This window comes from Colobus angolensis, unplaced genomic scaffold (genome assembly GCF_000951035.1).
Source record: "Colobus angolensis palliatus isolate OR3802 unplaced genomic scaffold, Cang.pa_1.0 Scaffold239, whole genome shotgun sequence".
Lineage (NCBI taxonomy): Eukaryota > Metazoa > Chordata > Mammalia > Primates > Cercopithecidae > Colobus > Colobus angolensis.
Window position 1 is genome coordinate 1,151,259 of NW_012115588.1, and position 26,070 is coordinate 1,177,328.

At 54.8% G+C, this 26,070-nt stretch overlaps 1 protein-coding gene across 1 annotated transcript in view; it reads right to left on the reverse strand.

Moving 5' to 3' along the window:
• NFAM1 (NFAT activating protein with ITAM motif 1) overlaps positions 1-26,070 on the reverse strand; it is a 57,745-nt gene that overhangs the window by 12,013 nt on the left and 19,662 nt on the right. Inside the window, exons 2-4 of the mRNA XM_011945121.1 lie at positions 14,478-14,807; positions 12,504-12,616; positions 1,984-2,082 (exon numbers count right to left, since the gene is read on the reverse strand). Coding sequence (XP_011800511.1) covers positions 1,984-2,082; positions 12,504-12,616; positions 14,478-14,807 — 542 coding nt within the window. The remainder of the gene's footprint in view (positions 1-1,983; positions 2,083-12,503; positions 12,617-14,477; positions 14,808-26,070) is intronic.

The following is a 26,070-nucleotide window of genomic DNA, read 5'->3' on the forward strand; positions in this document are numbered from 1 at the left end:
AAGGAAGGAAGGAAAAAGAAAAGTAAAGAAAGTGAAAATGGGGACAACACCTTTACCCTAAAACCTTATCAAGAGGATTGATAAAATATAACAGGTGTAAAGTCCTACCATGATCCCTGGCACATAGTAGGCACACAACAAATGGCTCTTGATATCATCATCATTGTTGTGACTGTCACTCTTCTCCGCCTAGGCCCAATCTCAGCTGGTAGACCCTTATGTCAAGGGCTTAGCAAAGTTCTATGACCTCTACTCTCCAAGCTGCCTTGCAACCCTGCAGGCAGTTAGGTCTCTCCACCTCACTCCAGAGAAGTCGGCCTGAGTCCTAGAGACTTCGAAACCCAGGCAAAAAAGAAGCTCTGCTCAAAAGAGCTCTTCCATTAAAAATAATCTCACAGAAGGATATTTATTCGTGTGGAAAGATGTTCATGAGATGTTCATGAAAAAAAATAGCTGCATTACTCCAATTAAAAAAGAAGTATGTGTGAATGTGTCTGGGTTTCTTTGTATGTATTTATAGAAAAAATACTGGAAAATATATTAGTCAATGTTCCTAGTATTTATCCTGGAAGAAGATGGGATTAGGATGCTGGTTATTTTCTTCATATATATATATATATATATATATCTCACATATGTGTATGTTGGGGGAGAGGGAAAGTGAGAGTGAGAGGGAGAGAGAGAAATATTTTCATCTAACAGTTGACACCAGAATCCCTGGTAGGGAAAATACCACTATGAGATGCTGGGAGACAGGAGAGAGTATGAGGAAGTCTCCGGCCGCATGCAAAGCCGTGGCTGACGAAACTCCCCGGGATGGGGAAGCTGAAAGCCCTTTGAGAACCGTCACATTTCACTTGGGACTGTTGGCACTGCCCCACAGGGACATTTCCTTGGCCTCGCTGCTACCTGCCCCATCCTCAGCAGACAAGGCCATATCCTAGACATCCTCTGTGTGGCATTTTGTGGCGTTATTAGAGTGAGTCAATGTTGTGGGAACAGAAATGGCAGCACGTACGAGCAGAATCCAAGCGCCAACACAACCAGGGAGCGTGCACCTAGGGAGCGTGCACCTGGGGAACCTGCAGGGCCCCAGAAGGGCTGTGTGCCTTCCAGGCGTGGAGTGGGGAGCACACCTGGTGGTGCCAGATCTCACGGGATGGGGACCCCAGCTGGCACTGGGTGGCATTTGTTCTTCACTTGCTCTACTTGGAGCATATGTTGCTTGTGGAGTTGAAAGGAACATAGCAAAAAGAGTGTTCCCAGCCCTCCCAGGCCCCAGCCACTGGGCAGAGGGCTGCATGCTGGCTGGTTGGCCGGGCTGGGGTGGCCTGGCCTCCTTGGCCCCTACGCTGCACCTACCGTCCACTTCCTGAAGATGCACCCACATCTCCAGGAAGATTGTTTTGGAAAATGCCTATGACACAGCAGAGAGTGGAACAAACAGGGTCCCAACGCGTGCCTCTGCTGTGACTGTGACCATGTAAGACAATGTCTGCATGTGCTAGGAGGGGAGGGAGAGCAAATAATTAAAAATCACTGATGTGTTAAGGGCGTGGGATGGCGCCTGACCTCTTCCTCTTTTTGTGATTTTTTGTTGTTTGTGCAATAAAAACAGGAGGAAGTGGTAACAGCTGTTTGGTCAGATGAAGGAGTTTCCTTCATTCCTCACCAACCTGTGCCCTCACTACCCCTTGTCCCAGAATGAGGGGCTGTGCCAAGGAGGGGAACAGGGTATGGAGGGCACCTGACATTCGTATGCCTTCCAGGGGCCCCGCACGTGTCATCTCTTTTCAGCTTCATAGAAATTCCATGAGGTGAGAATTGTCCCCGTTTTACAGATGAGGAACTTGAGGCTAGGAGAGGTCACACAGCCAGTACAAGACTGAGCCAGACAGACCCTGGTACAAGACAGACCCTGGTACAAGACAGACTCTGCCTCAGGCCTGAGAGAAGTGGAGGGAGTGGGGCGCCGGGACTCACTGTGTAGACGGATTCTGAAGGAGGCTGCTTGGGGCTGCTGGCAGATCTTGGATCTGAGCACTTCCTGGTGGGGTCCATCCCTGGACCCTGCATCTGCTTCTGTAGGGAGAAAGGAGTCAGGGCCAGGGAAGAGTGGCTCTCATCTTCCTCCTCGCACAGATCCCACCAGGGGAAAGGATGGCAGATTGTCATGAGGTCACACAGAGATTCGTCACTCAGTCCCTCCCACTCACCCTCTCCAGGGCAACATGGCAAATGCCTACAAGACCTCCATCAAGCCATTCCTGCACCTGGAGACACAGGAAATGGAAAAGGCCCACACGAGGTGTCCCTGGACAGAGCACCTGGCTGGTAGGGACACAAGCTACTGGGCCCAGTGCCAGTAGGGCAGGGCCCCAGGGACTGAGCCAGCAGCTGTGGGTGGGCCCCTAGTGGCGCCAGCCAGGTCCCGTGTCCAGTCCTGCTCTGCTGTCACTGGCTCTGGCCTTGAGAGAGCCACTTCCCCGCTCTGGGCCTTGGTTTCTTTTTTAATTAATTAATTAATTATTATTATTATTACTATTTTGAGATGGAGTCTTGCTCTGTCGCCCAGGCTGGAGTGCAATGGTGCGCTCAGCTCACTAAACCTCCACTTCCTGGGTTCAAGCGATTCTCCTGCTTCAGCCTCCCCAGTAGCTGGAAATATAGGCACGTGCCACCATGCCTGGCTAATTTTTGTATTTTTAGTAGAGACGGGGTTTCACCATGTTGCCCAGGATGGTCTCGATCTCTTGACCTCGTGATCTGCCCACCTTGGCCTCCCAAAGTGCTGGGATTACAGGTGTGAGCCACCGTGCCCGGCCATGGGTCTTGGTTTCTTCAGCAATAACCCTCCTTTGTGAGATTGTTGCAAAGATACAAGGAGGGCACAGGGAGTCGGTGCCTGGTGCTTAGGAGGTGGTGCTTACAAGGCCCTTGGTCAACCAACACACACTTGATAGCACTGTCAAGCCAGGCAGTGTGAGGAGGTAGGCACCGTCCCTACCCTCTTGGAGTTTAGGGATCAGTGAAAAGATGGAGGATGAACCAGTAGTTTTGCCAAAACCTGGTATGTGGGTTGACCACCAGGCACAGAGCTTCTGGCACATGAGGAGGAAACCAATGCCCCACTGGGCAGAAGCGATATTGAAGGTGAAATCCCGAGGGCAAGAAGTTCATTTAGCAAGAGAGGGAGGAGGGAGCCCCAGGTAGAGGGAACAGCATGTGCCAAGGCCTGGAGGTCTCGAGGCACTTGGAGAAGATCGGCATAGGCTGGGCGCGGTGGCTCATGCCTATAATCCCAGCACTTTGGGACTCGGAGGCTGAGTCGGGTGGATCACCTGAGATCAGGAGTTTGAGACCAGCCTGGCCAATATGGCAAAACCCCATCTCTACTAAAAATATAGACGTTAGCCAGGTGTGGTGCTGTGCGCCTGTAATCCCAGCTACTCAGGAGGGTGAGGCAGGAGAATCGCTTGAACCCAGGGGGCAGAGGTTGCAGTGAGTCGAGATCACACCATTGCACTCCAGCCTGGGCGACAGAGTGAGATCCCGTCTCAAAAAACAACAACAACAACAACAAAAAACAAAACCAAAAAAAAAAAAAACAGAGAGAGAGAGAGGGGTCAGTGTGTGACCGGAGAGGGAATCCTGCCTGGGAGGTGCAGGCATGGCGTGGCAATGCAGTCTGTGTGAAGAGCATAGGAAGCATCTGAGGACCGGAAGTGGGAGCACCAGGGTCAGAACTGCGCTGGAGAAAGCTCCCGCTGGTCACAGTAGAGGCTGGGTTGGGCCTGCTGGGAAGGTGAAGGCTGTGAGAGTCAGGGGGCGGTACAGGCGGCCCTCCAGAGGCAGAGGGAGGTGGCCTGGACATCCCCCCTCATTGCAGGCACCACACTGCCACTGCTGACAGTAGAGCCACAACTGCCTCATCTCAGGGCAGAAGCTAATTAAAAACCCTGGCCTCCTGCCAAACCCCAGCCCATTTACTGCGGGATTAGCTGTTGAGAGCTACTTAACTCGCAGGCAGAAGCCGGCACCACCCCCAGTCACAGCTCATAATGGCTCAGAGCATGGAACCAGGTAGGGCTCTCAACACCTGACCTGCCTTCTCTCACACGCCCTCCGCAAACCGCAGGTGAATCTTTCTACCCTCTCTGTTCTGTACACGAGGGCGTGACGGCTGAGACAGGGCAGGTGACTTGCTGAGGCCACGCAACCAGGAAGTGGCAGAGGCAAGATCTGATTTGAATCCAGATCTGTGTTTCACCAAGATATTGACAAGACAGGAGCTGGAGTTTTCACTGCTCTGCTTAGTTAGAACGCGTAAGCCTCACAGACACAGAGAAGTGCTGGCGTCTGTGTAACACTTGATAGTTTACGAAGTCTGCTGGGACTTGTCCTTATTTTCATTTAATTCTCATAACAGCCAGAGGAGGTGGACATGGAATGGCCCGTTTAACAGACAGAGGGCCAGGTGCGGTGGTTCATGTCTGTAATCCCAGCACTTTGGGAAGCCAAGGTGGGCGGATCACTTGAGGTCAGGAGTTTGAGACCAGCCTGGCCAACAGAGTGAAACCCCATCCCTACTAAAAACACAAAAATTAGCCATGTGTGGTGGTGAGCACCTGTAATCAATCCCAGCTACTCAGGAGGCTGAGGCAAGAGAATTGCTTAAACCTCAAGTGGAGGTGGAGGTTGCAGTTAGCTGAGATTGCGCCACTGCACTCCAGCCTGGGCAAAAACAGTGAGACTCCATCTCCAGAACCAAACAAAACAAAAACAAAAACAGAAGGGGGAAGTTGAGGCTTGTCCAGCTGGTAAAAGGCTGTTCTTGGATCAAACCCAGATATGTGTGCTCAAATCCAGGGCCGCCTCCCCGGCACCACTTGCTTCTTGAGGGCACCGTCACAGTCAGAGGCTGTGGTCCACCCCAGTGCACCTCGGTGCCTCCTCTTGTCAAGGCAGCTGGGGACCTAGTGTTTGTCTCCTCGCTGAGCCGGCCAGCCTGGACACCGCCAGGGCTGAGGATGTGAGCTCGTGGGCAGTGGCCCTCCCGGGAGGCTGACCTGGGCTCAGATCTTTGGACCTGCTGGAGCTCAGGTAGCTGTTGGTGTCTCTCCCTGGCCCTCCTACGCACTGGACCTGGGCTGGGCATGGAGGACCCCCTGGTAAGCAAGACCCACGCCTGGCCTCGAGGCTCTGTTAGTGAGACTGATGGGGTTGCCAGAGAAGTGAGTTCCACTGCGGGGTCCCAGGAAGGAGCCCCAAGTCTGCAGGGGACTGAAGCAGACGTCTCAGGGCCATCTTGTGCTGTCTTCTGAAGACACGGGGGAGGAATTTCAAAGTTCTCCCGGTTCGAGAAAGTGTCTTATGCATTGCGAACAGCTCGGGGGCAGGAGTGTCACAGACGCACAGAAGAATGGACAGTTAGACAGAAAGGAGGAGATGAGCCACAGGCCGGCGCGGGTGGGGCCATGAAAGGTCAAATGCCATGGTGTTTACCCGGAGGGCATTGTGGGCCACCAGGGCAGGGAAGTGGCTGCAGTTACATTGTATAAACCTCCCTCCACTGCCACAGATGTGGGTGGGCTGCAGGTTGCGGCTGGCAAGTGGAGGAGGCAGGATCTCCAGGAGAGAGGCCTCCTGGGGGTGCTGGGGAGGCTGGGCCAGGGCAAGGGGTCCGGTGGAGCAGAGAGGGAGCCTTTTTTTTTTTTTTTTTTGACGGAGTCTCGCTCTGTCACCCAGGCTGGAGTGCAGCTGCGTGATCTCGGCTCACTGCAAGCTCCGCCTTCTGGGTTCACGCCATTCTCCTGCCTAAGCCTCCCAAGTAGCTGGGACCACAGGTGCCCGCCACCTCGCCTGGCTAATATTTTTGTATTTTTGGTAGAGACGGGTTTTCACCGTGTGTTAGAGAGGATGGTAAGGGAGCCTTCTTGAAAACTCACGTTGTACTACGTGTGAGTTGTAGGGGATGGGGCTGCTTTGCTCCCTGCCCATCCCTGGCCATCCCTGCCCACCCCTGCCCACCAAGCGCTCTGTCCTCGGGGCCAACATTTGCCCTTTCAACTGTGATTTTCAGATGAATCTCTAGCGTGGGTTCTCACACTGTGCCCAGCTCTCTGTGGCCCAAGTCTCCCCTCCCTGCTAGATGGTGGTGGGACAGGGAGTCACCAGGCCTGGGCTGAGATCCAGCTCTGCACACCAGGGGTGCTGCCATTAGCAGCTCAGGAAGCCTGTTGGGCCTCAGTTTCCACCTCTGTAAAATGGGAGCGATAATGTGGCTTTGCCACCTCACACCCTGGCCACTTCTGCCTTATCTTCCAGGTCCTTGCGTGCATTTATCCTGTCATTCCTTCCACAAGCACGCCCTGCGTGCCAGGCTCCCCCAGGCGCTGGGGACACTAAGTCCCCCCCACTGCAGGGGCTGTGCTTTGGCAGGACAGACAGCATAAAGACAGAAGCCAGCGTGTAACGGAAGCCAGGGCGTGACAGCAGAGACCCATATTCCAGGAGAGGGTGATGGAGCCCTGAGCCTGGGACGCCTTGGAAGCCCCGGAGAAGGGACTGGCTCTGGGACAGATTGAGTGCAGGGCTTGCTGAGGGACGGATGTGGGGAGACGGAAGAGCCTAGCACAACTCCAAGGCTTGGGCCTGGGCATCTGGAGCACATGTGCTGGGACGCAGAGGACTTGGGGACTGAGGAGCACTGCTCTGGACGCATGAGGTGGTGGCGCCCTCAGGCTCCCACGTGGGGCTGTGGACCGTGGTCTGGAGCTTTGGGAGGGATCTGAGCAGCAGCATCTGTGGACGGGCAATGCCGCCCGCAGAGCAGAGCTTTCACCGCAGGAGCACAGACAGAGAGTGGAAGGGCTCGGAGGAAGGGGCCCGGGATGTGCCAGAATTTAGATGTCACCAAGAAGGAGGTGACCCAGCAAAGCTGTCCATGGGGTGGGACAGAACCAGGAGGGCATGGCATACTGGAACCAAGAGGAGGAGTGTGCTGTGAGGTGGGAGGCCTGCTGTGTCCGGCGCCATGAGAGGTTGAGGATGGGGACGGGCCAGCTGCCGGGGGCGCCTGCTCTGAGAAGACCACTTTGACCCCTCAAGCCAGGCAGGAGCCCCCACACCTGCTCTCACGACAGAAATCATGGTGACCGCTGCCTTCTCGAGAGAGAGACCTCTCCTGGTACTCAAAGAGCCTCAGACCCACACACCCCTCTGTGCCTTCTACAGCCCCATGACACAGCTCCTGTGTGGCATCCTCATTGGGGAAACTGAAGCCCAGAGCACCCAGCCCCAGCTTGCAGAAATTGGTAAGTGGTAGAACTGCAACTGAACAAAGGCCCGAGTCTGTGCTTTTAAGCCCTGCTGATTTCTACTTACTTTCTGCCAGAACAGGTCATGAACAGCTGATCTCCCCAGCCGACTGAGAGTTTAGCTTGCTGTGTTCCCAGCCTCTGTGCAGGGCCTGACACATAGTAGGTACTCAGCTAACATCAATTTAAGGAATGAATGAATTAATTTTTTGTTTGTTTGAGACAGAGTCTCGCTCTGTCGCCCAGGCTGGATTGCAATGGCGCAATCTCGGCTCATTGCAACTTCCACCTCTCAGACTCAAGCGATTCTTGTGCCTCAGTCTCCTGAGTAGCTGAGATTATAGACATGCGCTACTGCACCCAGGTAATTTTTGTATTTTTAGTAGAGTTAGGGGTTTGCCATGCTGGTCAGGCTGGTCTTGAACTCCCGACTTCAGGAAATCAGCCCACCTGGGCCTCCCAAACTGCTGGGATTACAGGCATGAGCCACTGCGCCCAGCCTGAATGAATGCATTTAATGACAGGTGTGAAAGGGCACTATAAATGGTAAGCCTTCAGCAGATGTTTATTGAGGGTCTACTATGTGGGGGGCCCTGTGCTAGAGGCTGGGGCTTGGGTAGGTAACAGGCTGAGAGGTACCTGGCCTCACAGAGCTGGCCTGGAGGAAGAAACGGAGTAAGCTCAGGGGACCTGCAGATGATGAGGGCAGAGGCAAGGGAGATGTCAGGGAAGATAGCCATGGGTTCAGGGAGGGCCTCTCTGAGCTGGGGACATGGGAGCTGGGTCCAGAAAGCAAAGGAGGAGATCTCTGGGAGGCATCCCAGGTGCTGGAACACAGAGAACAAGGAGGGCCTGGGAGGCCTCTACTGTTGAAGGGCCTGCGGGCAGGGCTGACTGTGCCACCTGCGGGTCATCCATTCCTGGGCTCCACCCCCATCCCTCCTGCCCCAGCCCCTCCGGGCAGACTTAATGCATCTTCAGTTCTTGCCACCTTCCAGCTCTCATCTTCCCGGGGGGTGTGAGCTCCATGCCCTTCCTGCCTGGCCTTTGCAGAATTCAGGTGCAGGCACTGCCCCTGGGAGGCAATGCCATTCTTCTAGACTCACCCCAGTGGGTTCGCACACTCTGCTCTGTCTTTGTCCTCACTGTCCCCAAAGCTGCCAGCTGCAGTTTGGGTCCACCCTCTGCCACTTCTGGTTGGTAGTCTCCAGCTTCAATTCATTTATCCACCACCGCAGGTGCTCCTGGGCCCTCTGTGCCTGGAGGGAACCTCTTTCTCCTGGACTGTCTCCATACCCCATCCTGCCACTGCCATCGGGGCATCAACAGTGAACCTGGGGCTCCCAGGTCTGCTTTAGCAATACAAACATAGCAGCTGCTCTGGCCTCCGGGTTCTCTTTCCCTACCAGCCCAGGCTGTCACATCAGCTGCCCTCCCCAGGTACAGAGGGTATGTAGGCAGCAGGAAGCTTCTATTGTGTGTCAGGCACCCAACTGGTGCCTTAGAAGTGCTCTCCTGCAGACCACCTGAGGTCAGGAGTTTGAAAACAGCCTGGCCAACATGGTGAAACCCTGTCTCTACTAAAAATACAAAATTAGCCGAGCGTGGTGTCGCACGTCTGTAATCCTAGCTACCTGGGAGGCTGAGGCAGGAGAATCACTTGAATCTGAGAGACAGAGGTTGCAGTGAGTCGAGACTGCACCATCTCACTCCAGCCTAGGCAAAGTGAAACTCCATTTCAAAAAAAAACGTGGAATCTCCTTCCACGTTCACTTGGTGGGCAGGGTCTATCCTTATACCCATTTCTACAGGAAGAAACTGAGACTCAGAGAGGGTCCAAACTTGACAAGAGGACTCGCTTTCACCCTGTTGGCACTTAGCCTAGTGATGGCACACACAAGACACTTTGCAGACATTTCTGGAAGCACAGGCAGGGTGGTGAGAGGAGGAGGAGGAAGAGGAAGGCAGGAGTCACTGAGGCCATCCTGGATGGGAGGGAGCTGGGACCAGAACTCAAGGCCAGGGCTCTGAGCTTTGCTCCCTGCTTTACTGATACTGTGATCCAGTCCCTATGGTCCGGTCCCATCTTTGTGGGGCAGGAGCTGGAGTTGCTCAGCAAGTGGGGGGCTCAGGGTTAAGATCTCACTTGGCCCCACTCTGCCCCTTGCCCACTGTGCTTCGTGTATACAGAGGGCACTTGTGCAGGTCACTCCTGTAAGCCTGGGTGGGGGTCTGCAGGCGGGGGGGAGTCCCTCATCACCTGTGCCTGAAGCCCAGTTTCTGTGTCCACGCCCCAGCTCCTCCCCTGGCCTCGTTTTGAGTGCCTGGGGGCTGCTCAGTAGTGAATAAATCGAGAGATATCCTACTTGCTATCATCATGGGAAAAGCAGAAGGAGGGAGGGAGGGAATATATTGAGGGCAAGAGTCAGGGGTGTGCAAGAAAGGCCCAGGCTGGGCACATGGCAGTTGCACACACGTGCTGACTTGGGGAGGGAGGCGGCCTGAAGCCGGCGGGTCTCCATCCTAACCCTGGGTTCATGGAAGCTGAAGGAAGTGTTTCCCACCCGTCTTGAGTCTTCCCGGCTCAGCTCGTCCCTCTGGCTGGGCTGGAGTCAAGGCCAAGCACAGAGCCCTCCTGGACTTCACAGTGGCACCCAGGGCCTGTGGCTCACTTCACCCTGAAGCTCCTCAACAGGGCAACGTCAAAGTAGGAACATTCACGCCAGTGTCAGACCCACAGGAAGGAGGGGAGCCAGCTTCACGGCTGAGACCCTGACTTAGACACCGGCTCACGGAAGGCAGGAAATGCAGCCCCCAGGGCTCCTGGGGGTGAAAGGGGCCAAGCTCATGCTCTTTTAGCATCTCAGAGCCTTCTTGGAAAAGCAATGACACCCCCAGCCTTAAGACAAGGATGGGAAACTAAGGCCTGCCACTTGCTCTGGCTCAGTCACGCTCTGACCTTCAGTTTCCTCGCCTGCTCTTCCAGTCCACAGCTCACCTGACACCTGCCCAGCAGGCCCAGATCCAAACACCCCCAGGCTCAGGCCTTCTCCTGGAGGGAACAGAGCAAACCGTTCCCCGAGTCCCTTTGGGTCCGCTTCTAGCCTTTCACCCGCTTTGCTCACCACTTCCCTGAGGCCACCCTGGCCCCGGCTCCTGTCACCTCTGCCTGGACTTTGCAGTAGCTCCTCACCGGGTGTCCCTCACGCAGACAGAGGGTCCATCAGAATCTAGGTCTGATCCCACCCCCTCCCTTGTCTCACAAAGAGTAAGGGCTAAAGTCCTTTCAATGCCCCCTACCTGGGTGCATCTCCTTCCACTTCCTATCCCTCTACGTTCCGTGAGCTCAGGCTACACCAGCCACATGGGCCCCCCTGCAGCTCCTGGGACACCCCACGCCTGCTCCTGCCTCAGAGCACCTGCATCCACTGTTCTCCCGCTGGACAAGCCCAGCCCTGATGTGCAACTGCCTCCTTCATTCCAGGCACTTCTCCATTCCCATACTGACCCCCTTCATATTGCTGAGTTTCCCCCAACACTTATCGCATCTGAGATATATGACCTACTCACTGGGTGGTTCATTGTCTCGCCTCAACAGGAATATCAATTTAATGAAAACAGATTTCCTTTCTTTTATTTTTCCTTTTTTTTTTTTTTTTTAAGATAGAGTCTCACTCTGTCACCCAGGCTAGAGTGCAGTGGTACGATCTCAGCTCACCGCAAGCTCTGCCTCCCAGGTTCAAGCAATTCTCCTGCCTCCGCCTCTGAGATTACAGGCACCTGCCAACACACCCAGCTAATTTTTGTATTTTTAGTAGAGACGGGATTTTGCCATGCTGGCCAGGCTGGTCTCGAACTCCTGACCTCAAGTGATCCGCCCACCTTGGCCTCCAAAGTGCTGAGATTACAGGCATGAGCCACCCCGCTCGGCCTCAGACAGACATTTCTTGATTTCAGTTTGGTCATTGCTGTATCCCTGGTGCCTAGAACAGGGCTTGGAATGTTGTAGGTGTTCAGTGTTTGTTGAATGAATGAGCACATAAACTCCGGTGGAAGAGAGCTCTTCTCTGGGTGTGGGGAGGGTCTCGGCCTTTGGATGCAGGGGCTGAGCCTTTTTTGACCCAGGGAAACCCTGTTGATGGTGCCAGTGCTCTCCGCTCACACCCAGGGCTGTCGCTGACTCAGCTGCCCCTAGGCTTGGCCCCGAAGGTCCCCAGCGGGTGGAGCAATAGCCTGAGCTGCTAACAGCAGCCTCTGAGGAGCCCTGACCCATCACCTTTGCACCCTGAGCCTGGGAGAACCTGGTACCCACTGGGCACTGCATCCTTTCACTTAGCAGGTTGCCTGAGCACCACCATGTGCTGGGCATGGAGCCCCTGAACAAGACTGCCTCGGCCTCTGGCCTCCTGGCACTTGCTGCCAGGCAGGGAGGGTGGGCTGGCATCGAACAGGAATCCATAGGGCTGGGAGATGATGAGCATGAGGGGATCCCCAGCAGAGAGGCTCTCTCCCCAGGCAGGTGCCACCCACAGTGTGAGCAGCAACTGTCCAGGTGAGGAGACGGACCAAGCCGCCCCATCCTGCACTCTAGCCCTGACTGCTGTACACTTAACTGTGCGACCCTGGGCACATCACAACGTCTCTGAGCCTGACCTTCCAGAGCTGTGAAATGGGAAAAAACCTCCTCATGGAACTATGGTGGAGGGTGTGTGGGAGGGTGTGTGGCAGGGTGTGTGGGAGGGCGAGTGGGAGGGCGAGTGGGAGAGCACCTGTGCGAGTGGCTACTGGTAGCCCCTTCATCCCTTCCAGCTTACTGGGATCAAGAAAACCTGAGCAGGAATTCCCTAATCTGCCAAGCTAGAAATGGTAGGCAGGAGGGCCTGCGGCCTTTCCCAAGTTCTCAGAGGGACCCAGGACTGGGGAAAGCCTGCAGAGCCCTGGCTTCTTGCAACGAGATCAAAAGGCGCCCTGCCGCAGCACAGGGAACGGCACAGGAGAGGTGCCCCCGGCCCCGGTGCAAGGGGCCATGAGGGCCACCTGTTACAGATGTGGATGTGCCCTCACCAGGGCCCACCAAACGCCCTGCAGAGGGCAGGCAGGCAGCCCGCCTGCCCCCGGGAAGCTCCCCCAGTCCGTGGTGTGTCGGGTGGAGGGGCTGCGTGGCTGTGAGCATTGATCCCGTACCTTCTTCCAGAGTAGCAGGGCGGTGCCCACAACACTCAGGACACTCAGGAGGCCAGTGAAGCCAAAGAGCAGGAGCTTCTGGGGGCTCTGCGGGGGCTCTCGGTACCCTGCGTCTAGGAGAAAGGGCAAGGGAGCAGAGGGGTCAGTGACCCAGGAGAAAGCGGGACACACACACATGATGTTCTCCCTCACTCAGGACCCTGTTTTCAATGCTCCCCCGCCGACACACTCCACACCCCACTAGGCCCCCTGGGAGCCAGGCCTCAGGACTTCATTGTCGCCCTTGCTCCTTTTCATGTTCACTGCCTTGATTCTCTGTAAGGACAGGAACCACCACATTTGCTCTTCTGGTGCCCCTTCCCCAGTGACCTGGTTCCCCTGAAGGCTGCTTGTAGGGTCCTGAGCGAAATGTCTCTCCTCTCAGGGCCTCTTGTTTTCCCTGCGGGAGGTGGTGATAATATGGGTGGATGTGGCTAGGGCTGAAGGAGGCGGGTTTATACTGGGACTGACAGGGGGCTGCACCCAGGCTAGGTGAGGCCCAGACCTCCCCCACCACCAAGCCATCCCCCGGTCCCTCCTGCTGGCATTCATTTCTCCTTCCCCTCACCCCATCCATCCATCCATCTGGCTGGCAAAAACACACGGAGTGCCAACCACGTGCCAGGCACATGAGCATGATTTCGCCAACACTGCCTATCGTCAGCCACCAGCCCATATGGGCACCATCTCCTTCAACCTCATCCAAGTCCTTGGAAGGCAGAGGATCATCACGAAGACCAGGCCCCAGATCACACTGGGCAAGTAGCAGGACAGAGGTTCAAACCCAGGTCTGTGGAATCCCGAAGCCCCCAGCTCCTTCTACGGGATCGCAGAGGTAGGTCAGAGAATCAGGGCTCTGGTGATGGGCTCACTCAGAACTTTTGGGATCATCACTCCTTTGAGAATGTGATGAAAACTGGCTGGGTGCGGTGGCTCACGCCTGTAATTCCAACACTTTTGGAGGCCGAGGCTTGCGGATCACTTGAGGTCAGGAGTTCGAGACCAGCCTGGCCAACATGGCGAAACCCTGTCTCTACTAAAAACACAAAAATTAGCCAGATGTGGTGGTGCACACCTGTAATCCCAGGTACTTGGGAGGCCGAGGCATGAGAATCGCTTGAACCCGGGAGGCAGAGATTGCAGTGAGCCAAGATTGCACTGCACTTCAGCCTGGGCAACTCCATCTCAAAAAAAAAAAAAAAAAAAAACAGAGAGAATGTGATGAAAACTAAAAATCTGCCCCTGGAAAGGTGTATTATGCATTAGCCAAGTGCTCGCATAAACGAGGCCCCCACAAATACATACGTGCACATACTGAGTTCTGCAGAAGTTCCCCCACCATGATGCCCATGGCACACTGAGACCAAGGGTCCAAGTGAGCTCTTTCAGGTCACCTGCCGGCGGCGTTTAGGGGCAGATGTGCATGCCAGGCCCTGCCCTTTCCACACCCAGGTGGAGCCCTGGCACAGCCACAGGCCGCAGCTCCCTGAAGTGGCTCTGCCTGCTTTGCCAGTGCTGGCAGACACGGCAAACCATTCTCTATTTCCTCTTCTTTTTTTTTTTTTGAGACGGAGTTTTGCTCTTGTCACCCAGGCTGGAGTGCAATGGTGCAATCTAGGCTCACTGCAACTTCCCATGCTGGGTTCAAGCGATTCTCATGCCTCAGCCTCCTGAGTAGCTGGGATTACAGGTGCCTGCCACCACACCCAGCTAATTTTTGTGTTTTTAGTAGAGACGGGGTTTCACCATGTTGGCCAGGCTGGTCTCGAACTCCTGACTTCAGGTGGTCCACCTGCCTCGGCCTCCCAAAGTGCTGGGATTACAGGTGTGAGCCACCATGCCTGGCCCCATTCTCTATTTCCGATCTGGAGTCCCAAACTGCCGGTTGAAACCTCTAGGTCCTTTGCCCCAGGAGAGCCACAGAGGAAGCCTCACCTCTGACCAGGATGAAGGTGCCACTGCCGCTCACCGTGGCGTGTGGCCAGTGGACAGAGCAGTAGTAGGTGCCAGTGGCTGACGCACCCGGCAACACAAGGATGACCTGGCAGTCCAGGGTGCGGGTCTGGTTCTCTGTGCCCAGTACAGGGTGGCAGTAGGTCGGCTTCTCAGGGCTCCTCTGTCCCTGGAGATCTTCATGAAAGTAGCTGACTGTGAAAACCTTGAATTGGGGGGTGTACGGGTAGGTGATCCTGCAGCTGAAGGAGACAGCTGTGTTGGCCAGGGAGGCCATGATGGGCAGGCCGGTGTGGGTTACTGACTGTCCTCCTGGAGGGGAAGCAAAGGGAGAGAGCGACAGGTCACTTGAGGCTGCCTCAGTCCCACCCACCTGCCTGTTAAGTGGGTGGCTCACGCCTGTAATTCCAACACTTTGGGAGGCTGAGGCAGGCAGATCCCCTGAGGTCAGGAGTTCCAGACTAGCCTGGCCAACATGGTGAACCCCATCTCTACTAAAAATACAAAAATTAGCCGGGCTAATTTTTTTATGCCCATAATCCCAAAACTTTGGGAGGCTGGGGTGGGCTGATCACCTGAGGTCAGGAGTTCGAGATCAGCCTGGCCAACATGGCAAAACCCGTCTCTATTAAAAATACAAAGATTAGCCAGGCATGGTAGTGTATGCCTGTAATCCCAGCTACTCGGAAGACTGAGGCAGGATAATTGGTTGAACCTGGGAGGCCGAGGTTGCAGTAAGCAGAGATCGCGCCACTGCACTCCAGCCTGGGCGACAGAGCAAGAGTCCATCTTAAAAAAAAAAAATTTTTTTTTTGGTCAAGCGTGGTGGCTCATGCCTGTAATCCCAGCACTTTGGGAGGCCAAGATGGGTGGATCACGAGGTCAGGAGATCGAGACCATCCTGGTCTACACAGTGAAACCCCGTCTCTACTAAAAATACAAAAACTGGGCTGGGCACGGTGGCTCACGCCTGTAATCCCAGCACTTTGGGAGGCCAAGATGAGTGGATCACGAGGTCAGGAGATCGAGACCATCCTGGTCTACACAGTGAAACCCTGTCTCTACTAAAAAATACAAAAAACTAGCCGGGCGAGATGGCGGGCACCTGTAGTCTCAGCTACTCAGGAGGCTGAGGCAGGAGAATGGCGTAAACCCAGGAGGCGGAGCTTGCAGTGAGCTGAGATGGCACCACTGCACTTCAGCCTGGGCGACAGAGCAAGAGTCCATCTTAAAAAAAAAAAAAAGACAAGTCTCTTGCCTCCTGTGCACTTACCTCTGCAGGTGCAGCCCCTGCCTCTCCTGCACTTGCTGTGTGCCAGAGTTGTGCCAAGCATATTACACACACCACTCTACCTCTCCTAATACACCCCAAGGCAAAGTGAGAGCCCCTGTTTTATAAAGAGGTCTGACGGTCAGGGAGTTGAAGCACTTAGCTCTGGATCCCTCAGCAGGTAGAGAGTAGAGCTACAATCCCATCCAGGGCTGGGGGACACCAGAGCCTGCACTCCCAACCCCTCTTCTTCCCAAATGTCAAGAGGCCACCTGGGATCCAAGCACAGGCCTGAGAAGAGAGAAAGCTGGTGATGGATGAGAAAGAAAGAAGGAGGCAGGAAAACAAAATAAAGAAACCCAAGCGTTTCCTGGTGGTAGACAGAGAGGGAGGCAGGTCTGCCCACAGTTCTCCCTGTGCCAAAGTAAGGAGGCAAGCAGGCGGTGGGAGACACAAACCTCTCCTGGACTCTGGGTTCGGAGAGGATTTGTCAGCTTTTTATATAGTATAACAGGCAACATCCTAACAACGGTTTTTCCAACAACACAGAGGTGCTCCACGTGGGGCCATTTCGGCTGTGATCATGATGTCAATGACTATGACAAAGCCAATTTTGCAGGAGCCACCCCTCCCCCCACTCATCAGAGGCACCTCAGAAAACAGTTTGAAAATGCTCAAAGCAGCAGCCCTGCCTGGGGGGCCTCTAACCCCTGTTGCAGGCATCTGAGATGCTGTTTGGATCCTGGGCTGGGGGCAGCAGCCATCCCCTGCCCCAGACTTCAGCTGCGTAGGCCCCTGGGTTTTAGCGCTCCTGAGTTCTCCAGGCCCCTCCTTCTCCAGCAGCTGAGCAGCAGACAGTTCTAAATTGAGGTCGGCAGCCAGCAGCCAAGAACATGCAGGCCGGGTTGTTAATCCGGAGAAGATTGTGTGTTTGAGATGCTCAGAGGAGCCGCAAGATTTATTTTGTTGGGGAAAGTGAGGCGTGGACTCTGCCTGTGGTGTGGAGCTGGAGTGAGGCCAGGCTGATCTCTTCCCAGGTCTCTTCAGTTCAGTTGTGAGCCACAGCTCTGGGAAGGGGGTCCCAAAGGGAGGCCAGCCTTCTGGAAGATGCGGGAACAGAGATGGAGTTGGCCCTGAGCTTCAGTTAATCTCTCAAAACTCCAGCTGCGCTGATATTTTGAGCTTCCTGTTGAGCCACTAAAGAGACACCCCCAGGCTGGGCGGGGTGGCTCATGCCTGTAATCCCAGCACTTTGGGAGGCCGAGGTGGGTGGATTGCTTGAGGCCAGGAGTTCGAGACCAGCCTGGCTAACATGGTGAAACCCCGCCTCTACTAAAAATACAAAAACTGGGCTGGGCACGGTGGCTCACGCCTGTAATCCCAGCACTTTGGGAGGCCGAGGTGGGTGGATCACGAGGTCAGGAGATCGAGACCATCCTGGCTAACATGGTGAAACCCCTCCGTCTCTACTAAAAAATACAAAAAAAAAAAAAAAAAAACTAGCCGGGCAAGGTGGCGAGCGCCTGTAGTCCCAGCTACTTGGGAGGCTGAGGTAGGAGAATGGTGTGAACCTGGGAGGCGGAGCTTGCAGTGAGCTGACATCCGGCCACTGCACTCCAGTCTGGGCAACAGAGGGAGACTCCGTCTCAAAAAAAAAAAAAAAAAAAAAAAACATCGAGAGCTGCGGTGGCTCAGGCCTGTTGTCCTGTTGCATAAGGAGGCAAGGCCAGGCACTCAAGACCAGCCTGGACAACACAGAAAGCCCTCATTTGTATAACAACAAACAACAACAACAAAAATTTGGCCAGGCCTGGTGGCTCATGCCCATAATCCCAGCACTTTGGGAAGCCAAGGTGGGCAGATCTCTTGGGGTCAGGAGTTTGAGACCAGCCTGGCCAACGTGGCGAAACCCCGTCTCTACTAAAAATACAAAAACTGGGCTGGGCACGGTGGCTCACGCCTGTAATCCCAGCACTTTGGGAGGCCGAGGTGGGTGGATCACGAGGTCAGGAGATCGAGACCATCCTGGCTAACATGGTGAAACCCCTCCGTCTCTACTAAAAAATACAAAAAAAAAAAAAAAAAAAGAGACACTCCCTCCCTCAAAGAACTAAAGTCACTGACAGTTCCAGGAAATCAACTCACATGTCTGGCAGTCACAGTGGGTTCGACTTGTAATTGATATAACCCGGCTCACTTGTGAAATGTCATTCCAGGGAGCTGGCACCCAGGCCCCCTCCAGGGCTTCCCTCTGGTGGATGGAGCAGGAGGGATTTTACCCTGGGCTTTGTAACTCTGGACTCTACTGCAGGATTGCTGCTGTTTAATGATAACATTACATTAGTTTTGTCAAAAAACTGAGAGCCTTGCTTCAGGGCAGGGACTTATCCGAGATGTGGCAGGGGGTAGACGTATAGAGGTGGGGGCCGTTACATCGTCCCCCAGGGTCCCAGGTGGGCTGGGGATGGTGGCACATGCCTGTAATCCCAGCTACTCAGGAACCAAAGCAGAAGGACCTCTTGAGGCCAGGAGATCAAGGCCAGCCTGGGCATCAATATATTTTGATTTAAAAAATTTTTTTTAGAGACAAGAGGGGTAGGGTGAACCACAAATGACATCACCACTGACCCTGCCCAGCAGTCCCGCACAGCACTCACAGGCCACTGCACGCTCTGTGCACCTACCCTGTGGCCCTCCTCGACCTGTGACCTCCATCTCCTCACCCGGGGCCTCCTGCTTCTCCTCACAGTGTATCTAAGAGGCCACTCCAGGGGGAGGACACAGACACTGTCAGCACCACGAAACCTTCCTGTTTCTCCTGGGCAGGAAGACTTCAGACCAACTGTCTTCAAAAATTCTCCCTATCTGAGGTATCCTAGAAAATGATGAACTCTGTTACTGCAATTAAGCCGATCTTTACAATTCCAGGGAAATCTATAAAAACAGACATCCATTGTTCTATGTTCTTTTGGGATTCGTTTCTTTAAGGTCACTGGGTTAGGCTCATGACAATGCATGGCTCTGACTCAGGTCTGCCACAGCGAGGAGAGGCTTTGAAGCAAGAACCTCAGACCTCTGATGAAACTGCTGTCTCCAAAAGTAAAGAGAGGAAGCCGTCTCTGATGAGCTCAGTCAATAACAACAGCCAGTCTGGAGATATCAGGTCAAAAAACCCGGGGGAGGAGAGGAGGTCTGCAGTTGCAGCCAAGGCCTCCGGTTCTGGCCTGCGGATATAGCTCACCACCTCCCCTGTACCTTCCTTTCAATGGGGCATCAGCACCCCAGGGCCGGATCCCTGCAACTGCCCAGCTCCCACCCCATCTCCTGGACCCGTGCCTCCCAGAGGCCCCTTCACGGGTGCAGGCGGTAGAGGTCCAGGCCCTAGTTGGCTGCCGACTAGAAGCGGTCCCCTGTGAAGGCACAGTGCTGATAGGTTTCACGGTCAGTTCCAAGTCTACAAATTCTTTTCAGCTGTCATCTTTTTGTGCCTCCCACAAACACTGAAGGGGTACTGGTTAGGTCACAGGCTCTGCCTCAGACCAGGAGGGGCTCCTGTCCTGGCAACATCCCCAGTCCAACAGGGAAGGAGCTGAAGGAGCCTGGGGCAGAAGGGCTGGTATGGGGAGCATTGAGTTTGCCTGGGATGCGGGTGGGGTGCAGAATTGGTGGCCCGGGAGTCTAGAGGGCGTTCATGACCCGGAAGCAGGAGCCCACAGACAGAAGGAAAAGATAAAGTACAGAAATTGTAACCTGGCTTGGTGTGACACAGGTCCTATGTCAATTAAACACCACGACGATCCTATGAGGCAACTATTGCAACCGCGTTCTGTAGCGGGTCTAGCTGGGAGTGGTGGTGCACACCTGTAGTTCCAGCTACTCAGGAAGTCGAAGCAGGAGGATCGCTTGAGCCCAGGAGTTTGAGACCAGCCTGAGAACATAGTGAAACCCCATCTCAAAACCAAAACCAAAAAACCAGAGGACCTTAGAGGCCCAAAGCCACAGAGCTCATGAGTGGCGGGGCCAGGCTTTGGACCCCAGGTGGTCTGGCTGTGTTGAGGAAGAAGAGTCAGCACCCGGGCTGGGAAGCTGCCATCAGATATGGCAGGGGGTGCTCATGGCACTGGGCACAGTAGCCATCAGATGCTAACAAGAGGTTTGGCAGAACCCTGGTGGGCGTCTCAAATTTTCACCACCAGATGGCCAACAAGGGGCCACTTGGCTCCAAGATCACATGGAAACCACAGGGGTCAGAGAGGGTGGGTGTAGAGGGGGCTGGGAAGAGCTGCAGGGCATCCGGCCTGCCCTGGGGGTGCCTGCTTCTCACCCCAGGTTGCGAGGGGCTTTAGTGGGACCCTGGCTGAGCTGGAGCAGTATCCCCTGAGTGAGGGCACTAGGCTGCTGTCTATCTCATGCCAGGGTGTGGTGTGCCTGCATCATGGTTTGTCCCTTTGCTGGCAAAGGCAGTGTATCCCCATGGGATAACGTGGGTCGGGGCAGTGAGCTGGCTGAGTGTCCTCCTAGACTGGCTCATGCAGCTGCCTAGAGGGGCCCACGGCCTGGCGAGGAAGACCAGGGTGGATACCAGACTCCTGAGGGCTGAGGAGTGAGAGTCACAGAATTCCACTTAGCACTCCACTACTTCTGTGGGGCCCTCAAGGGACTCCACACCAACACTGCAAGCACCCAGAGCCCAGGGCCAGCCTCCCCTGCACCTGACAAGGCAGGTCTTTTCTGCCTCCACCCAGGTTGACTGGTGGGGACGGACGAGGAGGGGGTCTGGGTGGGAAAGAGAAGAGGGACCTCGCCCCTCACCCTCACACAGGCACCGGGTGGCCTGGGGAACCACGTCAGCCTTAGAGTTTGAAGTTTTGTCTGTTACACAGGGTTAAAGATGTGAAGAACTGGGACGCATTTGTGACTTTCGGTGACCATAGAACTCTGACTTAGAGTGACCAGAGGAGCTGAGTTTTGCCGGGAGAAATCCCCCGACACCAAGGGGTCTGGAGGGCCCAGGAGCATCTGGGGCAGGCAGAGCTGGAACAGGTCCTGGGGCAAAGGGAGGAAATGTCTGAAGGAGCCCCAGGTGTTTTCTGTGCAGGGAATGGATTTGATCTCTTCCATTTAGAGAATTTAGGAGGATTTGAGATTCACTCGGTGGAGAGCAAGGCCTGGAGGTGGCTGCAAGGAGCACCCCTGAGGCTCAGGGAGGGCAGAGTTGGGGCAGACGGCAAGGAGGGACGGGTGAAGACCTGAACTCTGCACCTGGCCTGCCCTGCCAGGAGGGAAGTCTGCAGGGGCAGGGAGGGTTTGGCCCAGGGGGAGTTTCCTGAACAGGAGCGTCTTGAGCCTGGTGAATGTGGACAGGATGGTGCAGGGAGAGGGGAGAGGGCACCCATACTGAGGACCATGGGGGAGGAGGGGTCAAGCAGGAGGGCAGCAGGGCTATCGGAGGCAGGGTTGCCACAGGTTGTGTCTGGGAGGGCCCCGCCCCCGGGCTTGGCTGTTTGAGCCTTCAGCTCCTCTCCTGTGCCGCCGCACCCCCACACAACTGCAAGCACAGACATCTCATCTGGGCAGCGCCGCGGATCCCGGCTCAGTCTGCCCACCTCACTTTATAGGAGACTGTGTTTTCGGGGGTGACACACCCTCCATCCCTCACTTCTCTGCAGCTCCAGGGAAGTCCCTCCCACACTGTGAGGAAGGCTTGGGCCTGGCCAGAAATAGGGGCGATGAGCGGGGGTGTTTGGGAAAAGCCCAGGTTCTGGAGGCAACAGGCCTGGATGTGGCTCCTGGCTCTGCCACTTCAAGGCTGTGCAACTTGGGAAGGTGGCTTTACTTCTGTGACCTCAGCGTCTCCCCACAACACAGGGAGAGCAACGATGCCAACCTTAAGGGGTTGTGGTGGGATTAATTTGGACCTGGGACCCAGCTACTTGCCAAGGGCCAGGCTGCCTTTCCCCAGGGGACAAGAATGAGGCAGGGAGTCCTCCTTGGGGATCTACAAAGGCAAATCCCAGCCGAGTGTGGCGGCTCATGCCTATTAACCGCAGCACTTTGGGAGGCTGAGGCAGGCGGATCACATGAGGTCAGAAGTTCAAGACCAGCTTGGCCAACATGGTAAAACCCCATCTCTACTAAAAATACAAAAAATTATCCGAGGGTAGTGGCACAGGCCTATAGTCTCAGATACTTGGGAGAGTAAGGCAGGAGAATTGCTTGAACCTAGGAGGTAGAGGTTGCAGAGAGCCGAGATCGCACTGCTGCAGTCCAGCATGGGTGACAAGAGCTATCTCTGTTTAAAAACAAAAAAAAAACTCAAGCCTGTAATCCCAGCACTTTGGGAGGCCGAGACGGGCGGATCACGAGGTCAGGAGATCGAGACCATCCTGGCTAACATGGTGAAACCCCGTCTCCACTAAAAAAATACAAAAAACTAGCCGGGCGAGGTGGCGGGCGCCTGTAGTCCCAGCTACTCGGGAGGCTGAGGCAGGAGAATGGCGTAAACCCAGGAGGCGGAGCTTGCAGTGAGGTGAGATCCGGCCACTGCACTCCAGTTCGGGCGACAGAGCAAGACTCCGTCTCAAAAAAAAAAAAAAAAAAGGCAATGCCAGCCCTACCCTTCTGCCTGGTTAAATGACATGCCCTCAGCACAGGGCACATAGGCCCTGATGGTCCAGGCGCAGGAGGACCTCCAGGGGCCTGTCTCTGACCCAGACTTGGGCACCATCCCTGTCCCGGGCGCTGACCTGGCCTGGCTGAAGGCCCCTTGTGTGCAGGGCTGGGGGCACAAACAACCCTCTGCCTTCAGCCTCCAGCTGCTCTTCTCCCCCCTTGTTGGGAAAGAGTTTGTCAACCACCCGCAGGTGCCTGAGTCCTTCCTTTTCCGGTTCTTCTTATGAATCTGTGGCTGCTCGAACTTGGGGTTTGAGAGCTGGGCGGAGTTGCTATCCTCCTGCACCTGGCGCAGGGACCCCATGCTGAGTGAGTCCCTGGCGGGGTGTGCCCCCATGCGTTTGTGTGCCCGCCTGGCAGCTTTCCTGTGGATCACCGATGTTCAGGATCAGACCTGCCCACCACCAGCACAACGCCCCCATCCTTCCACCTCAACAGCTCCCATCCAGTCACTTCTCCTACCCAACCAGGGCTGTCTCTGTGGCTCTGAGCCCCCAGCAATCCAGAAACTCATCCTGCTCCTGCCCTGCCTGAACCAGCAGGGGCTCCCTGCTGGAGGAGACCCAGGAAGGAGTCTGAAATCAATTTACAGGGTCAAGACAAGCAATTAAAAAAAAATAGAACATGAAGCACTTCATGCGTAGTAAGGGCACTGTTTGTGACCTTCTGGTTTCAGTTATATTCATACAATTGGGTTCAGACAGGGTCACGCTAAAACACGTATCTCTTAACTTTGGGCCACTGCTAAAAAAATGGAAAGTCCCTGGCCTGGTGGATCCAGTTCTTGCCTCCCGGGACCTGCACAGCCCCGCTCAGCTGCTCTCTGGCCCTCACTTGCCCACTCCCGCGTAGACGTCAGCCTGCCACACTCTGGCGCCTTCACCCGTGCTGTTCCGGCTGCGTGGAATGTCCTACCCATTCCTTCCTTTCCTGGGCTTTGGGGTTGCCCTCTCTGTCTCCAGGACGTGCTCACTTCCTCCCTGAGCCACTCCTGTGTGTCTGGCTGCCCCGCCCAGCACAGACCCTCAGGCATCACTGTGGAGCCATGTGATCAGAAGAGCCAGTGTCTCCTGGGTTTGGTGTCGCCTTTTGCAGATGACAAAACTGAGGCTCAGGAAAAGGAAGAGGTTTGCCCAAATAGTGGTGGTAGACATGGGATTTTAAACTGGGTCCCTTTGAGTCTGTAACCCCAGTCTTTTTTTTTTTTTGAGGTGGAATTTTGCTCTTGTTGCCCAGGCTGGAGTGCAATGGCGCAATCTAGGAGTGTGTAGCTAGGATTACAGGCATGTGCCACCTCACCTGGCTAATTTTGTAATTTTAGTAGAGGTGGGGTTTCACCATGTTGGCCAGGCTGTCTCGAACTCCTGACCTTGGGTGATCTCTTGAGCTCAGGACTAAGACCAGCCTGGGGAATATGGCGGGACTCCATCTCTACTAAATAAATAAACAAATTAGCCAGGCATGATGGCATGCCTGTAGTCCTAGCTACTCAGGAGGCTGAGGCAGGAGGATCACTTGAGCCTGGGAGTTCAAAGCTGCAATGAGTTATGATCATGCCACTGCACTCCAGCCTAAGTGACAGAGAGAGACCCTGTCTCAGAAAGCAAACAGGCCAGGTGTGGTGGGTCACGCCTATAATCCCAGCACTTTGAAAGGCCAAGGCAGGTGGATCACCAGAGGTCAGGAGTTCAAGACCAGCCTGGCCAACATGGTGAGACACTGTCTCTACTAAAAATACAACAATTAGCCGGGTGTGGTGGCAGGCGCCTGTGATCCCAGGTACTCGGGAGGCTGAGGCAAGAGAATCGCTTGAACCTGGAAGGCAGAGGTTGCAGTGAGCTGAGATCGAGCCACTGCACTCCAGCCTGTGTGACAGAGTGAGACTCCATCACAAACAAACAAACAAACCCCTTAAAGCAAGCAAGAGAAAACATTCTCAAAGGAAAGAAATATGCTTCTTTAAAGGGAGTCAAAAATTCAGAGATTGTTTCCTTAAATTTGGGTCATCTAATAGGTAGACAGGGCCAGCAACGCGTAGGGGCCTGGGGACAATGGTAGTCAGAAATGGCCCTGCAGCACTGGGGGACTGTTATTGTCACCTCAGCTCAAGCAGAACCTGTGGCTCCCAAAACAGAAGTGACCCACAAGCCCTCTACAGGCTGGCCCTGTGACAAGGCCAGTGCTGCAAAGGGCCAGATGGCATCCCTGTTCCACAGCAGGGGTGGACGTTTTGGGAAAGGAATGCACTGTGGAAAACATGGTACGCTCTTATTGAAAATGCTCCCATGGGCCAGGCGCAGTGGCTCATGCCTGTAATCCCAGCACTTTGGGAAGGTGAGGCGAGTGGATCTCCTGAGGTCAGGAGTTTGAGACCAGCCTGGCCAACATGGCGAAACCCCGTCTCTACTAAAAATACAAAAATTAGCCAGGCGTGGTGGTGGGCGCCTGTAATCCCAGCTACTTGGAAGGCTGAGGCAGAATCGCGTGAACCTGGGAGGCGGAGGTTGCGGTGAGCCGAGATCGTACCATTGCACTCCAGCCTGGGCAACAAGAGTGAAACTGTGTCTCAAAAAAAAAGAAAGAAAGAAAAAGAAAAAGAAAGAAAAAGAGAAGAAAATGCTTCCATGGCTTCCTCTCACCCCCAGAATCTGCCACCCACAGTCTCCCCCATCCCTCACACTCTGCTCCAGCTGCTGAGGCTCCTGTCACCACCAAGTCATGGGCCAGGGCTTTGGTCCCGGCTCCCCGCTGCATAGAACTCAATCCCTTCTATGGCATCAAGCGCGCGTTGTCAGCCAAGGGCGTGAGGGCCCAGACAACGCTGATCAAAGGTATCCATCCCGAGTTAGGTCGATTTTAAAGGAAAACACTTTGATTCCCCAGCTACAGAAGAAAGCAGTTCCCACGGTCTTTATTTTAGGCGTGAGGTTTGCCCTCCAATTTAATTCTGGCATCTCTCAGAGCTGTGCCTTTAAAGGCCCATCTGAAAGGCTGTGATCGGGGCTGTTGGTTTTATCACAGAGCCCCAGCCATGTGCCTGAGCACGAATCCCAGGATGCTACAGATGAGCGGGCGGGCAGGACACAGGCATCAAATGCAAAGGCGTGTGGCCAAGTGGCTGGCGAGGGAGGGACATTTCACAGGCCTTGGAAGGCAACCTTTGAACAGAGACTATTTCGGAGCTTTTAGCACCGTTGCCTTTGGAATGGCGCCATCGGACAGACTGTCACATCTTTCAACACCTCCAAATTACAAAGATGCATCAAGACGTGGCCATTTCCACAGCCCGTCCACGGCTCATCTTCATGCCTCTAGATCCCTGAACCAGGGTGTACGGTGGCCGCTTGGGGACACAAACCAAGTGCAGAACGTCCAAGGTTTGAATCGGGAATAAGCCTCACAAGGGTCAATTAGTGTCTTTATAGCAGTTGCCTCCTTTTTGCCTGTTTTGAAAGTCAAGGCCAGGTGCAGGTGCTCAAGCCTGTAATCCCAGCACTTTGGGAAGCTGAGGCGGATGGATCATCTGAGGTCAGTAGTTCGAGACCAGCCTGGCCAACATGGCGAAACCCCGTCTCTACTAAAAATACAAAAATTAGCTGGGCGTGGTGGCAGGTGCCTGTAGCCCCAGCTACT